This window comes from Megalobrama amblycephala, linkage group LG11, assembly GCF_018812025.1.
Source record: "Megalobrama amblycephala isolate DHTTF-2021 linkage group LG11, ASM1881202v1, whole genome shotgun sequence".
Taxonomy (NCBI): Eukaryota; Metazoa; Chordata; class Actinopteri; order Cypriniformes; family Xenocyprididae; genus Megalobrama; species Megalobrama amblycephala.
The window spans coordinates 24,115,074-24,131,765 of NC_063054.1; the positions used below are offsets into that span (position 1 = coordinate 24,115,074).

General features: G+C 37.0%; 1 protein-coding gene across 2 annotated transcripts in view; it reads right to left on the minus strand.

Annotated features, from left to right (window-relative positions):
• The window catches only part of usta (uronyl 2-sulfotransferase a), a 73,670-nt gene that overhangs the window by 22,965 nt on the left and 34,013 nt on the right, over window positions 1-16,692 (minus strand). For both annotated transcript variants that reach the window (XM_048206882.1, XM_048206883.1), the window contains exon 2: window positions 2,243-2,286. In XM_048206882.1, coding sequence (XP_048062839.1) covers window positions 2,243-2,286 — 44 coding nt within the window. The remainder of the gene's footprint in view (window positions 1-2,242; window positions 2,287-16,692) is intronic.

Consider the following 16,692-nt stretch of genomic DNA (forward strand, 5'->3'; position numbering starts at 1 on the left):
GATGAAAACATTCCAGGATTATTCTCCTTATAGCGGACTTCAATGGGCACCAAACAGTTGAAGGTCAAAATTACAGTTTCAGTGCAGCTTCAAAGGGCTTTAATCAATACCAGACGAGGAATAAGGGTCTTATCTAACAAAACGATAGGTCTTTTTCTAAAAAAATACAACTGTATATGCTTTATAAACACAAATTATCGTCTTGCACGTGCTTCCGCTTTCCGCATTCTTCAAAAAGCTTACACTGTATGTCCTATGCCTTCTCTATGCAACTTACGGAAAAAAAAAACGAAACTGGCACTGCGTTCGTTCCACAAGTTGAATAGGGAAGGCGTAGGACATACAGCGTAAGCTTTCTTGGATGACATAGGGGTGAGTAAATTATCAGGAAAATTTTATTTAAAAGTGGACTAATCCTTTAACTTATAACGAGAGGATTTGCGAGCATGCAGAACTCAGCACTGGACAAAAACTCTGGCGTTTTGAGCGATGAGTAGATTGAAACACATCTGATTGTCATTGTATTCAAGAAATCAATAGATATTTGTGCTTGGCTACATTGCTCAACACTGCAAAACACATTGTAAATAGAAACCTTTGACGCTCTCAAGAGCGCAAACACCGAATCTGTTTCAACAATATGCTATTATTACAGAGAAAACTGATCCTAGACCAGCAGCTGTGGGCAGCTCTTCCCTCTAAAAACAATCAGAAGCAGCAGCAGTTAGTGGTTTGAGTGAGAAAATTCCACAGTAGTCTCAAGTCCGTTGCTAGAGGAAGGCTAAGCCTTGCCCATACACCTGACGCCTATGTTTGGGAACCTATGGTTCGCAAGCCACACATGGCTCAAAAACAAAAAAACGGTTGGTTTGCCAGGTTTCTCACCTTTGTGCCTGTGTGCAGCGCAGAGTGTTTATTTTTTTGACATAACGGATATATAGTTGTCCAGTCCGGCTCAAACAGCAGAGATTTGCGGAGAATGCCCGTAAATTTATAGGTGATAGAATGTGGTTATCACTCCTGTAAATAACTAAACTGTGTGTAAATGCAATCATATAAAGGAGGAGTCAAATACAGGACTCACAACCATATTCTATTGCTGTGTTAACAGAGCCGTAGTAACCTCTGATGCTCAGATACAAGCAGCTGCCTAGCTAGTTTGTGGAGATGGCGAAAAGAATGAATTTAGAGGACCGTCTAATAAATTAATTATTAGTATTACTTGGTTTGTTTCTTGAATATGCGCATTTGACAGTAATTTGAGTTGACAGCAAAAGTAGCATGAGCTGTTTTTGTTAATGAAAATTTACCTTTGTAAAAACAATTGTAACAATCTCATTTTATAGGGTAAAATCTAAATATTCTGATTGAGTTAGAACTTTAAATTGGTCTTCCACAGTACCATACATTTGTAGATCATGATAACAACAAGTAAAACCATGCATAGCACCTTAGTCATGCAAAAAGTACAGTTAGTGTTATTACACTAAATCCATGGTAAATGTTGGTGATTTGTGGGTTGAAAGGCCTTCTAAGTGGATCATTGTGGCACAATGTTTCTCCTGTTTCTCACATCAGTGTTGTTGAGAATGTCAGCATAGTTTCATCTGGCTTTGAACTATAGTTTAATCACAGAGACACTTTTATATCGGAGCACTCTGCCCTGAACTTGAACACTTCTTACTGGATCTCAGAGTGCTGTTTAGTGGTGTGATCGAGATGGTCAGCGTCTTGTGTGGCTCTGTCTTTTGAGCCGAGCTGATAAATGGTCCATGTGGTGCAGTTCAAAGGAGTAGCATTGTTTCGTTCCACTTTTGGCGCATTTACTGTTTAATGTTTCTCAAATGCAACAGAAATGTCAGCACATATCAGTTTAACAAATTGGTGTAGTGGCACCAGTGCGACCTCTAACAAAATTGTGTAAGACACAAGTAAAACACCCTTCAAAATGTACCTCTCAAACTTCCTGCTTCATTAAGAAATACATCAACACAGGAAATAAAAACACATTCCTCAAACCATTTCATGGGGTTGATAAATGTGAATTTGCGTCTGTATGCATGTGTGTGTGTGTGTGAGAACTTCCAGTCACTGTCAAGTCTTGAAATGTTTTCCTCTAGTGTGGGAAGGCCAAAATAACAGGACAATCGCAGAGAGGGATGTTTTGTACAGTACATTTTGAACTTGAGGAAAACAAGAGAGAGAAAAAGAGTTTGATAATGCAAAAAAAAAAAACACTTACCCTTGGTGTAGGAGGCCCGTGGTCGTCAACAAAAGTGGATTCTCCTGTGAAGAAAATTGAGTGTCAGAGTGAGCTGCATACATCTGTTATTTAGTAAATCATAACCTTAGAGAACAACGCAGACAAAACAAAACTTTTTTAGCACATTCGGTGAACAACTATATTTTGGAATAGAGCAGATTCAGCAATTGAGATGTATCAGCAATGAAAATCTGCATTAGAGCCAGATGAAACCCACTGTGAGAAAACGGAAGAAGTGTGTTTCCATGGGTGTTTAAGAGAGAAACAGCCTCTTAATGCAATGCCTTCTGTTGTACAGTAGTGGCTAAAAATAAGGAGACACTCTTTAACCTCCACTCCAGATGTCTTGCTGGAATCAGTGTTAAAGGCATCATTAATCCAAAACATGATATTTCATCATTTACTCATCATACAGGTTTGGACTGACACGAGGGTGAGTAAATTACGACAGAATTTTCGTTTACACATTAAGATGCATTGCTCCTTTAACTCTGTCTGTTGTGCTCTGCCTGTGTCCATCTACTGAATAAATAACTCATCCAGCAACACAGAGCTGCTATACTTCTCAGCCGTTCTTCAACTTTCTCAGTATGAGGCGGAGTAAAAGAATGAGATATTCATAGACAGAGATTGATGCGTTCTCATCCTCTGAGCAAGAAGTCGTTAATCTTGAATAGTTTCGGCACAGATATATCACAAACAAACAAAGTACAGCAAAGAGAATGTATTGTCCCAGACTGATGGTGGCAGTAATGTAACATCTTTCAGCATGTGACACTATATGCAAATAAAAGTAAATATACTCTCTTGAGACATGATTCTTGTGTTTACTGAATTATATACACTACACTACCATTCAAATGTTTAGGGTCAGTTAAACATCCCTACTCTATGTTAAAAGAAAATTTGATTTCTCAATTCATGTCCCCTTTAATAAATCTGATAGCTATCCGATCAGTAAAAATGCATGAAGTGGCCAGGTGTAAACAAGTTCAGGTTGATGAAGTTCAGAAGAACAGAATTTATTTGAAATAGAAATCTTTAATGTCTTTTTATACATCAATTTAATGTGTCAAAAAAAAGAAAAAAAAAAGATGCTTCATGAAGCATCGGAGCATTATGAATCAGCGTATCGAATCATGATTCAGATCGCGTGTCAAACTGCCAACGGCTGAAATCACGTGACTTTGGCGCTCTGAACAGCAGATTTGATACGCTGATTCATAACGCTCCGAATCTTCCTGAAGCAGTGTTTTGAAATCGGCCATCACTAAATAAGTCTTTTTTTTTTTTTTTTTTTGGCGCTCCAAAAATATTCTCGTCGCTTTATAATATTAATATGCACTGTACTCACATGAGCTGATTTAAATATGTTTTTAGTACCTTTATGGATCTTGGGAGAGGAAGTGTCATTGCTCCCTATGAAGGCCTCACAGAGCCATCGGATTTCAACAAAAATATCTTCATTTGTGTTCCGAAGATTAACGAAGGTCTTACGGGTGTGGAACGGCATGAGGGTGAGTAATAAAAGACAGAATTTTCATTTTTGGGTGAACTAACCCTTTAATCTTTAACAAATCTTTAAATGAGGTCAAAGAGATTCTATCTCCGTTTCTCTGTAATCCATCAGAAGAATTTATCAGACCTCATGTTCCTCTTTTAGTGGCTGTTGTCAGCACTGAGATCTTGTTAACAGGGTCAACTACACACACTATGTGCACACTACACTTATGTACACATATGCTGCTGACATACAAGACGTGAGGAAGTTGATTCAGTCCATTCATCCGCAGTGTATTTATTATTACAGATGAGGAACATCATATGCAATCTGTCATAATTTAAGTGAAATGCAGAAAGGAGGAATGCAGAAAGCCTATTTTTACTATAGGCTATATTTTTAAGAGTCATTATAGTAAGTGCCTTTCAAATGGATTGAAATAAAACCCAGAGAAAATAAAAAAATGTGGTGAGTTTATAAATCTTGTACCCTTCTCTTGATTAATGGAATGATTGGTTGATAGTGAAAAAAACCTATACCAAAATGTATTTAAAAATGCATTTATTTCATATCAAGTATAGTACTAATCTATTAACATATTTACTGACATATCGCTTAAGACTTACTGATATATAGTCAAACCAAAAATTATTCAGACACTAGATATAATTTTTTAATATTTTTTTACTAGTGGGTTCAGGACACTATAGTTCAGTCATGTAAGTGAGGATAGCAAAATAAAGTAAACTGTGACATATTATACCCAAAAATTCACAAGACACTTTGACTTGACCATATTTTGCTTAAATGTTATCTGACACAATTAAGATTATTATTTTTTTCTGACACAGTTTAACTCTGAGATCTTGTTATATTTTATTACCATTTTTTTAAACTACAGTGAAAAAACTGTAATAATGAATGAAATGTTAAGGTGTCTGAATACATTTTGGTTTGACTGTATATATTAGAATTAAGCTTTATTTGGAGTACTTCTTTTTTTGCACAATGCATGTTTCTTAATATTAAGCATAAAATGTGTTTTAATATCACTTTTTTTGTAAGGATAATATGGATATCACTTTATAATATCACTCTTTAAATGCAAGATATTTAAAGTGTATTTGTAGTATACTTAGTATAAAATAAATGTATTTCAAATACATTTTGGTATATTTATTTTTCACTAGGGGTATTATAGTAAATACCCTATTTTAGAATAAAAGCATCATGTAAGTTACAAGTGACAAACTCTTGAGATAATTCATGTTACATTTTCAGCATTGCAATGTTTTTAAAAATGAATAAAAGCGATTCTTCTAGTTCATGCTATAGTGCTGTAAAAATCTCAGCATGACCTTGTCCTAAAATGTACTTGTCACTACTATCAGGATTAAGCAGTTTATGGGGGGCTTGTTCAATTATCCACCGAAAGCCCAAGTGCCCTGTTTACCCCCCATGCCGGCACCCTCGGACCAGGCTTTGGTCTGCATCGCTCTTCATCTGATACTGGACCTTCATAACCCCTCAAAGCCAATTAGCACCTGCACTAACTACCCGTCCCGGCTGCAGTCGTCTGGGGTCAGATTCTCAGACTCCAGGCAAGTCATTCAGGTCGCCAGGCTTGGAAATAATTGGAGACCAAAGCAGCAAAAATGCAAAACGTAAACAGAGGACTTCTGCAATGATTAGCATGGGCCAGTTGCATGAAACAGAGAGTGGGCGAAGGCTGGAAAGAAATCAAGCAGCGATGCATTTCTGTCAACTTTGTTCCTGGGTTGTGTTGAAGCCAGTTTAAAGCTTGCTTTGTTTATAAGAGGATCATTAATAACCTATAATTAAAACACAAAAAGTCATAATGACATTGATGGAAAAAGCCACTAACTTGGCATACTCACAAACACTCAAGTCCCCAGCAGGAACATTTAAAAATAAAACCAATCGTTCACGCAAAAGTAACCTTTTTTGGCTTTCACAAAGCAAAACATTCTCCGAAATGGAATTTTCTCTACGCAGCTGGCTTGGCTTAGGAATGCTGTTGTTTGTGTCAGAATTCCATAAACGTATGCTTTCGGCATGTAATGTTTAATTAGAGTTATGAAATTGGTGACTCTTTAAAGTATGGTTTAGAGATGAGAGCCAGAAGTACTCCAGAGGCAGAACAGGAAGCCACACAGGGTCGACATCTCGGTCGTGAGGTACACAAAACACAAAAGCCGCTGGCTATTTTCATCCAGACGACATTTTCAAATCACATCCTGTAATAATCTGTGACCACAGGTAGAACATTTTCGAGACATCTGAGTACAGAAGGAGATTCTGAACATGAACATTAAAGCAAAAAACATCTGGCTCTTGCTCAACATTCTTCTGAACTCAAAAGGCTGGATTTTAGGGAACAAGCTAGCCAACTATCCAAAGCAAAGTGTCAGTCGGCCCTCAATGAAATAAATGTATATATATATATACACCTTTTTTGAGCTAAGCGTACACAAATTGTCTTACAATATGCTTCAGAATATTAAATATTCCACATCAAAATTATTTCTGTTATTTTAACAATTCTTTTTTAATGTACCATCTTCATGCCAGTTGCTTTTATAAATGCCTTTAATTGTGCTGTGGATTCTGAAAGGCTTCTTTATATTTTGCTTGCAATGAAATGGAATTTAAATTAATTCTGTTTCAATGACAAATGTTACATCAATTCAAATTTTTCAAAAGAAAAAAGACTTTTGAACTTATCAAAACTTTGATACAGCTGATGCATGCAAATGTGAGCTTGAACATGCTTCAACAATGTCAGTCATTCAAAAAAAAAAAAAAAAAAAAAAAAAAAAATAGCTAAATAACATAAACAAAAAGTTGTCATAGTGATTATTAACAGAATGCAACTGTTTCCACCCCAAATTAACTCCAGGTGATTATGTGTCAGGTGGCTTATTGGCTTCAGTCCATAACTGCCAGAACATGCTTGATCTACAACCTTACAAAAGTCTCAATTGATCCCACTGTCTTACACCTACACTGTACTCAGTGAAGTAAGCGCTTTAGAAGGTGTGTGACAGACAGGCTGACAGCACACTTATGCACTCTCACACTCCTGCTGGTGTGTAGGCAGCACTAACATAGCCGAGTCGAGAACATATGGCATATGGTTAGAGGGTCCTGAAATAATGACATCAGTCTGGTTAAACACACCCTGTTTAAATAACATCAGAGACTTATTTCTTTATTTCCGACACCATATTCAGCTGCCCCTACTGCATAAAGCAGTGTGCAGGTTTCTTACTTTGTGTGGCGACACAAGTCCTCATAGCCATATGTGGTCAGACTTCACTCAACCCTTTCATTTAGCATGTAGGAGTGGCCCAACATTAGCCCATCAGTCTAATGACAGTGGGGGGTTTAAAAGTCTCCACCCAGGACTGTTATTCTATAGGTCTAACCCTGTTACCACCTGCCAAATGTGGTAGAGTTGATGCACATCTGCTGTCCTTTTTTTATAAATAATTGCTATGTTTTGTTGTTTTAGGAACCATCACCTAGTGAGGTCCAAGTTCTTGAAGGAGCCTAGAAAGCTGTGTCAAGATTTATATGGTGGCTTGTGTCTAACGTTAGCATTGAGCATGATTGATTCAAGCTCTTCATTTGTGAGGCTTTGATCCAAAGGTACACCACACTTACGCCACACAAATCATCTCTACGTAGTGTTCACTGCTCCCCACACACTGAGAACATGAGAACATCTTCATAATTCCTTGCACTTGAGTCATGCTGATTAGAAGTAGAGTATAATGAGTAAGATTCATTTACAATGTTACAAAAGATTTCTATTTCAAATAAGTGCTGTTCTTTTGAAATTCCTATTCATCAAAGAATCCTGGAAAATGTATCATGGTTTCCTGAAAAATATTAAGCAGCAACTGTTTTCAACAATGATAATAATAAGAAATGTTTTTGAGCACCAAATCAGTATATCAGAATGATTTCTGAAGGATCATGTGACACTGAAGACTGGAGTCATGGCTGCTGAAAATTCAGCTTTGCCATCAAAGGAATAAATTACATTTTAAACTGTTTTTACTGTATTTCTGTTCAAATAAACGCAGCTTTGGTGAGCATAAAAAATCTTACCAACTCCAAACTTGTAAATAGTGTGTGTGTGTGTGTATATAAAAACTAAATCATTTAAAAAATGATGACTGTCACACTGAAAATAAACATTATTTGGATAATTTATAATATGCATGTGTCTTTTCTGTAACCCACGGTCAAGATAAATGTCAATAAGAGGAGGCAAAGCAGAGAAGCTAAGAAGCTAAGCCAAAGCTAATCTGACTCAGAACTAGTTCAAAAGGAAATGTTATATAACAAAGAAAAAGATCTTACGCAAGTTAATGATGTTAAAATTACTCTGTTTGCTTTTACAGAAAATACAAAACCCAAACATATGAACAAAACAAATAAGTAGAACCAGAAAGAAAATGGCTGCTCAAGATAAGGTTACGTTTCCCAGATTAATCATGAAAAATCAATCCAGCAAGGGTAACAAAAAGTGGGTTGGGGTCAGAAAGAATCCAGGACCATCTGGTTTTCATGTGCGTTATTTCCTGTGGATCTGTACATACCTCTGCTCACCTGCTCTGGCCTCGGCCTTGTCTTATGGGAAGTGTGCGTCGCTACGGCCACATATACTGACCTGCGCTCTTTCCCATACTCGCCTACAAAAGAAGCCACATGAAACCACCATTTACAACTAGAAGATTATTCAGGGACTTTAGGATGTGCTTAAGTGTAGTCCAGGAATATCAAAAACTCCCATTTTTCTATTATGTAAGATAACTTACAGTTTTTTTAAATGACACGTTATCAATTCATTCCCTGGTAAACGAAATCATGACCTTGGCTATGCAAACACTATGCTTTACTGTACAGAAACACTAAACACATGATGTGAAAATGCAACCATGTGAAATTTTACTGGTATTGGTATAGACTACTAAAATATTGTATCGTGACTCTTGAAGCCAACTGGAGTTTCTGGAGTTTCACCCAGAGGTGCCATTCAAAAGAAAAACTGTGGAATTGATACAGAATTGAATTGTAGCTTGAAACTGTTCTTAGTGACAGGAAATATGGCAAATGAAACTTATTAAGGGAGATCCCATTCAGAGATCTTCTGCAGATTTGCTCTAAAGCAGACGTTTGTTGTTTTTATGACTGTGTAGAATAGCAACATTTGTAGCAAGTCATCAAATCCAAATATCATCATGTGCTTTTCTCATCACAGCCTCCCACACAGCACACTTTTCTGGGGTTGGCCAAGCACATTTGAGCAACTGGGATGAACCAGGAAAAGCCCGTTAAAAATGGTTCACTTAAACGTGACCTTTGGCCTCTGACGCACTAACATACTATGACTAACATACAAGAAGAAAGGCAAAAAACAAAATACAGTCAGAAAACAAAAATAAAATAAATAATCTAATCAGTAAGACAGTATTTTATAAGCACAGGTGCAACTCAAGGTTAATACCAAAACCCACAGTCTATGAAACCCTAATGCACTCTGACAGGAGCCTCAATGACATTAACACAAATGGCCGACACACATGCTAGTGTACTTAGGCACATACACATGGCTTACTAAGTAATACCCGAAGGAAATGACCATGGGATTTGAGTAAGCTGTGGAGTAAACTGACTGCCAGTGGTTGTAAGTTTTCCTTGACAATACGAAACAGATCCATCCCCACAGACTCACAGTCACTTTAACCAGAGCAGCTACAAAACAGAATTGTGACATCCATAAACCACAAGATAAAGAGAAAATCAGTAGCGAGACAAAACACAACATATGGTGGTAAAAGGAGCTGAAGGATCTTTACTTTCCTTAGCAAAAAGACATAAACAGTATCCCGGTTGCATTTTTAACACCGAGGTATTTTCATTTCAGCAAGTCTACTGACAGTAAAAGGGAGGGTGTGGTGTTTATGCCTTTAAATGTGTCTTTAAATACGTCTCCCTATGGCCAACATAGCCACAACTTACAATATACTGCCACACACGGAGTGATATTTTCTCAAGTGCTTTATTCAGAGACACAATGGTAATTTAACCAGAGGCTTAGTAAGATTATATCATCATTAATATCATTAATATTTTAAATTATAAAATCTATACTATTTTGTCTAAATAAAACATTATGAACTAAAATCATTCTTTATTTAAAGGTACCATCGAACGTTTTTTAAGATGTAATATAAGTCTAAGGTGTCCCCTGAATGTGTCTGTTAAGTTTCAGCTCAAAATACCCCATAGATTTTTTTAATTAATTTTTTTAACTGCCTATTTTTTTGGCATCATTAAATATGAGCCAATTTATGCTGTGCGGCCCCTTTAAATTCTCTTGCTCTCCGCCCACGGAGCTCGCGCTTGCCTTAAACAGTGCCTAAACAAAGTTTAAACAGCTAATATAACCCTCAAATGTATCTTTACAAAGTGTTCGTCATGCATGCGGCATGCATGCGTCGGATTATGTGAGTATTGTATACTGTTATATTGTTTACGTTTGATTCTGAATGAATTTGAGGCTGTGATCCGTGGCTAACGGCTAATGCTACACTGTTGGAGAGATTTATAAAGAATGAAGTTGTGTTTATGAATTATACAGACTGCAAGTGTTTAAAAATGAAAATAGCGACGGCTCTCTTGTCTCCGTGAATACAGTAATAACCGATGGTAACTTTAACCACATTTAACAGTACATTAGCAACATGCTAACGAAACATTTAGAAAGACAGTTTACAAATATAACTAAAAATATCATGATATCATGGATCATGTCAGTTATTATCGCTCCATCTGCCATTTTTCGCTATTGTTCTTGCTTGCTTACCTAGTCTGTTGATTCGGCTGTGCTGCTCCAGACGTTAATGCCTGCCCTTGTCTAATGCCTTTCATAATGTTGGGAACATGGGCTGGCATATGCAAATATTGGGGGCGTACACCCCGACTGTTACGTAACAGCCGGTGTTATGTTGAGATTCGCCTGTTTTTCGGAGGTCTTTTAAATAAATGAGATTTATATAAGAAGGAGGAAACTGGAGTTTGAGACTCACTGTATGTCTTTTCCATGTACTGAACTCTTGTTATTCAACTATGCCAAGAAAAATTAAATTTTTCATTCTAGGGCACCTTTAAAAATGCTACAAGTGAATTTAGGCATCACAACATTCTAATGTACAGTATATGAGAAATGGATATTCATTTTGAAATTTGGTAAAGATTACATTTAACAGTATTGTCAAATTATTCTTTCACTGATAAATTGAAAATTCTGTCATCATTTACTTCGAAAACACAAATTAAAATATTTTTAATAAAACTTGAGAGGTTTCTGTCCTTTCATTGAAAGGTAACCAAAACTTAAAAGATCCAAAAATAAGGCATCGTAAAAATAATCCATATATATCAAGCAGTTTAATCCAAGTCTTCTGAAGAGATATAATCACTTTATATGATGATCAGATTTAATTTAGGCTTTTATTCACATATAAACACACATGGCAAACATGGAAGCTCGTGCGTGCATTATGTGCGTACGTCACCCATTAGAACAAATCTAATTGTTTATTGTGCAGCACGTCACACACAAAAACAAATTTTTCTAGGTTTGTTCTAGTGCAAAAACTCATCTGACAGACATTCAACTACAGTCTGACGTTGGCCGAAGGCCGACCGTCAGCTTGCTGTATATCAAGACTTTAAGAAACTCATCCAATCACGTTCAGATACACATCCCTTGTCTACTTTTCATAGTTTCCCACAGTTTCGGGAGCCATGGCAGACACATATGGAATTGGCCATACATGTGCTGGAATCTGTGTATGTCAAACAGAGCCGTTAGCACATTAAAAACTCACTGGTGCACCGACAAAAATACTAAGAGACCATTCATAGATCAAGTAAACCTGTCAGCACTAGAAATTGTGATGTGATCCTGCAGGTCAACTGGGGTAGTTGTTCATACTTTGTGTAATGCATATTTTCAGCCCGGAGTTGAACCCAGCATTGAGTTTGGATGGCTTTACTTGCAAAACAACCTCTGATTGCTAGGAAAATGTAATGGGATTCATAAGACAGCATTAATGGCTTCAATCTCAATTTCCTGGTACTCAACACATGATGCAGTTCCAAGTCTAGCTGACAAGATCCCGAAGACAGAGAGAGGGACACGGCAGCTCTGCCTCATTGTCATGAAGAATGAGTCTTTGCTCATGAAACCAGGACACATGTGGTGGTGATTTGGATCTCTCTGTCGCGAGCAGCTCCCTCACTAAGTGCTTTAACTAATCAGATGAGTTCTGAAACATTCATTTCCTGATCATCTATGTCCCTTTTACATTAACATATGGATGTTTAACTACAACACTTATTATAAAGAGCTACTGCTGTGTCTGACACATCTGTATTCATTTCTGTGGAAGATTTTGTGTTTGTTGTCTATGGAGCAGATCGAAATTGTGTTAAACATTGGTTTTGCTGGTATAGATTTATCATCATATGGGGAATGTGGCTGTAATGGCCCGTGGAGGAACTGTAAATGATTCAAATCCTTTTACAATATGGCCAGTTGCGGTTCAAAGAATGTGAAGTGTACCGTGGGATACATATATTTAGCACATATGAATTGTTGCCTTTATTTTGAATTACGGTTGTCCTCTGTGGCTTATTGTGCACAAAATGTGCTATGATGTTACATAGTTTAGTTGAAGTCTCTTTGACATTTCTGAGAAAGCTATGCTTATAAGACTACGTGTCCAGAAGAGATGGGTGAGAAATACCGGAAATGCCATGTTCAGCTCTTAAAATGACAGTTCTCAAGGCCAAATTGCTTTAGTTCAGTTCAGTATGTCACTACAACTGGTTCTCTCTCCTTTGTTAATAAGCTTGTATTTGCATTAAATTGTTGGGTTGATAATGACTTCGAATGACAAAGTCATCTAAGCCTGTTTTTCTTGACCACAGTGATTATCGACTATAAAATGAGTGGAATGAATATAACTATATAAGCTTCTTTGAATCTGACATTATCTTAATATCAGTTCAACCCTGAATAAATGTTTACAGTGACTTCAAGAACCAAAGTAGAGAGTTTATTCGAGAAATAATATGCTATCTTAGCAGAACTATAAACTTATGCACCCTCCACTGAAACATGCTGGTTAATGTGTGTATAGTATATAAACATCATAAAACGAGAGTTTACACATAATTATATTGTGTAATATTGCTTGGCATCGACTTTGTGAGCAAATCTCTCTAGTACGTAAATAACATTTAACAAAATTACGAGTCCTGCTTTAACCGAACCCAGCGTCACTGCACAGTACAGCAGCCAACAAAACAGACTTGGGGGTTGATTGAAAGCCGCTGATATAGGCCCACAGAAGTAAACAGGAAATACATGTGAGGAAGTTTCCCGCTCTAGAGTATGCATTCTCATTCTCTCACTGTCTCCTCTCATATAGAGACAGACAACCACACACACCATTCCCTCCAGCTCTAAATAACATAGGCTGCACATGTGCAGCACATGTGTATGTTTTCCTGCTCACTCTGTAATAACAAATATCTCAGAATGAGTGAATAAAATGAATGCAACAGCTAACAGATTATAGAGGAGGGCATCCAGACCTTCAGATACAACAGACATTATCTAAATCCACTAAAATAAGAGTATGAGCTCTAAACCAAACAGACCAAATCCACCTTAAATGTGTGGATGAGAACAGGAAACATGAAAATTGGATGCACTTCCTGCTAAATGTTATTCCCATCACTTTCTCTCAGCTAAGCACTCAACTACAAGAGTATAAACAGTATTTGGATCATTTAATAATAGTATAATCAAGTTAAAGGGATAGTTAACCCAAAAATGAAAATTATCCCATTATTTACTCACCCTCAAGCCATCCTATCTTCTTTCAGATGAACACAAATGGAGATATATTAAAAAATATCCTCAGTCCTCCAAGGTTTATAGTGGTTGTGAATGGGGGGGCAGAGTAAAAAAAATGCATCCATTGAAGTAAAAAATAATGCATCCATCCATAAAAAAAAGTAATTGATACTCCAGGGGGTTAATAAAGGCCTTCTGAAGTGAAGCAATGCAGTTTTGTAAGAAAAATATCCATATTTACAACTTTATAAATTCAAATAACTAGCTTCCGGCGGACAACCGTACGCAGAATGCAGTAGTCGACTTGTGCCAAATGAGTACTCATCTGACGCGATGTATGACGCAGGATGTAGGAGTATCATAAGCTTAGATGCCTCTTGTGGTTCAATCAAATAGGGCTGTGCAACAAATTTAAGCTCCTCTTCTCTTATATCAAAATCCTCCGACATTTCTCTTTAAAAATGATAATTTTAGACTTATAATCTGTGACCGGTGATTTGCTTTGCTCTATCCTCTGCGTCTTCGCGTTCGTCATTATGTTGTGCGTCAGGTCAAAGGATACTCTTCCACTGCAGTTATTTGAATTTATAAAGTTTTAAATATGGATATGGAAATGCATCGCTTCACTTTAGAAGACCTTTATTAACCCCCTGGGGTCGTACGGCTTACTTTTTTTATGGATGGATGCATTATTTCTTGCTTCAAAACATGCCACCCCACCCCCCATTCACAACCATTATAAACCTTGGAGGACTAAGGATATTTTTAAATATATCTCTGATTGTGTTCGTCTGAAAGAAGATAGTCATATACACCTAGGATGGCTTGAGGGTGAGTAAATCATTGGATAATTTTCATTTTTGGGTGAACTATCCCTTTAAATTTGTGAAGAGCTTTAATATATTTATTAAACTTCCTACAAAACAATGAAGCTCAATATCCTGCACAGTTAACAGACAGGCTAGATACATCAACATACTTTTGACTAAAGACTTTCAGTGATGTTTCACTTAAGTATCAACAAGTATCAACAAGTCTCAGATGTTTCTGCTATATGATAATAGAAACAAATTAGACAACTGTTGGCACACAGTAAGAATGTACTGCTATAAAACTAATACAGATAGCAAAGTTCAGATTATTTGGTTTTGGAAGACATTGATGAGAAATATTTGAGCTCATTTTGAAATATCTGAGTTTTTGTAGCAGTATTTTGCTATCTTTGCAAATCTGTTTAAGACATTTACATTTAATCAATAGAAACAATTAAATCAACAAAAGGGCAACATCGTGTAAGTACTGTGACAAGTCCTAGTTAGTCTAGCACAGTATGTACAGTAGGCTATCTGCAGTCTTTTCTTGAAAAGAAGCTGCTCGTGTTGAGTTAGGCAGGTCATTCCACCGGCAGGGAACAGTCAAGGTAAAGGTCTGGGAAAGTGATTTTGTGTGTCTATTGGTTGGCACCACAAGGCACTGATCACTTGCAGAACATAAGCTTCTGGAGGGCACATAAGTCTGAAGTTGTGAGTTTAGGGTGCAGAGCCAGTGGTTGTTCTGTAGGCAAACATCAGTGAATTTGATGTGAGCAGCTATTGGCAACCAGGGCAAAGAGAGGTGTGACCTGTGCTCTCTTTGGCTCATTGAAGACCATTCTCTCTGCTGCATTTTTGATAAGTTGCAGAGGTTTGACAGTATATGCTGGAGCATTACAATAGTCTAGAATGGATAGAACAAGAGCTTGGACAAGGAGTTGTGTATCATGCTCCGACAGGAAGGGCTTAATCTTCCTAATGTTGTGGAAGGCAAATGTGCAGGACCGGGCAGTTCTAGCAAATGTGGTCTGTGGAGTTTAATTGATCATCAATCACAACTCCTATGTTCCTGGCTGTCCTGGAAGGAGTTATGGTTGATGAGCTTGAGAAATCAGCTCTTTTCTGAAACTCTAGAGGGGGAAAGTGACATTACAGGGTTTTTTTCTGAAAAGAAAAATTTGAATAGCAGAAGACCTAAAAGTAGGGGTGTAATAATATATAATTTCACAATATATCACAATACAAAAATGCAGCAATATCATGGATAGTGGATAGTGAAAATATGTGCTGTGCATAGTTCACCCAAAATGAAAATTTCCATGTGAGAAAAAATTCAAGTATAATAATGCAATGGGGGAATATTTGTGGGTCCTGATAATGCCAAATGTCTTATGTTACCAGTAAAAAGTGGCCTACATTATTTTAAATATATCTAGTCAGTGACAGAGTGCAATCATATTCATCTAAAATAAATCGGTGTTTCAGCATTAGAATCATGAATATTTTTATTCTGGTGTCACCATTGACCTGTTCATTGGGTTACCAGCACCAAGTCCAAGCCTATTTATATCCACTCCCAATATAATACCAAATTTAGCATTTTAATTAACTGTACATTTTTTGTTATCCCTTTATGGTATGTCTTGGAGTATCGCGATAATATCGTATCGTGAGTTCAGTATCGTGATATGTATCAAATCATGACATGAGGGTATCGTTACTCCCCTACTTAAAAGTCTCCATTTGGTCTTATTTCTGTATGAGAGACGATAGAGATGTTTCTCCTTTACAGAAATTATTTTCCATGAGCCAGATGTACAAACAAATAAAAAAAGTCCACTGAAAAATGACAACTAAACTTTGGGAGTGAAGCATCCTCTTCAATGTCCACGGTGGCTTTGCCCCTGGAAACTATGACAATAAAAAACAACTTCCTCAGGGAAGTTTCCAGGGAGAATTACATCATTACAAAAGATATCCAGTGATATATCAGAGACTTCCTCAGACTGTCTGAGTGTAAGGGCTGCATACAAAAACTGAGACACTCTCAGGTCATCTGCCATTTTGTTATAGTACTACAGTACTATATATCTAAGGCACATTTTGCCTTGGTTTTGGAGCTGTAAAATATACTGTACTTTATCCATGA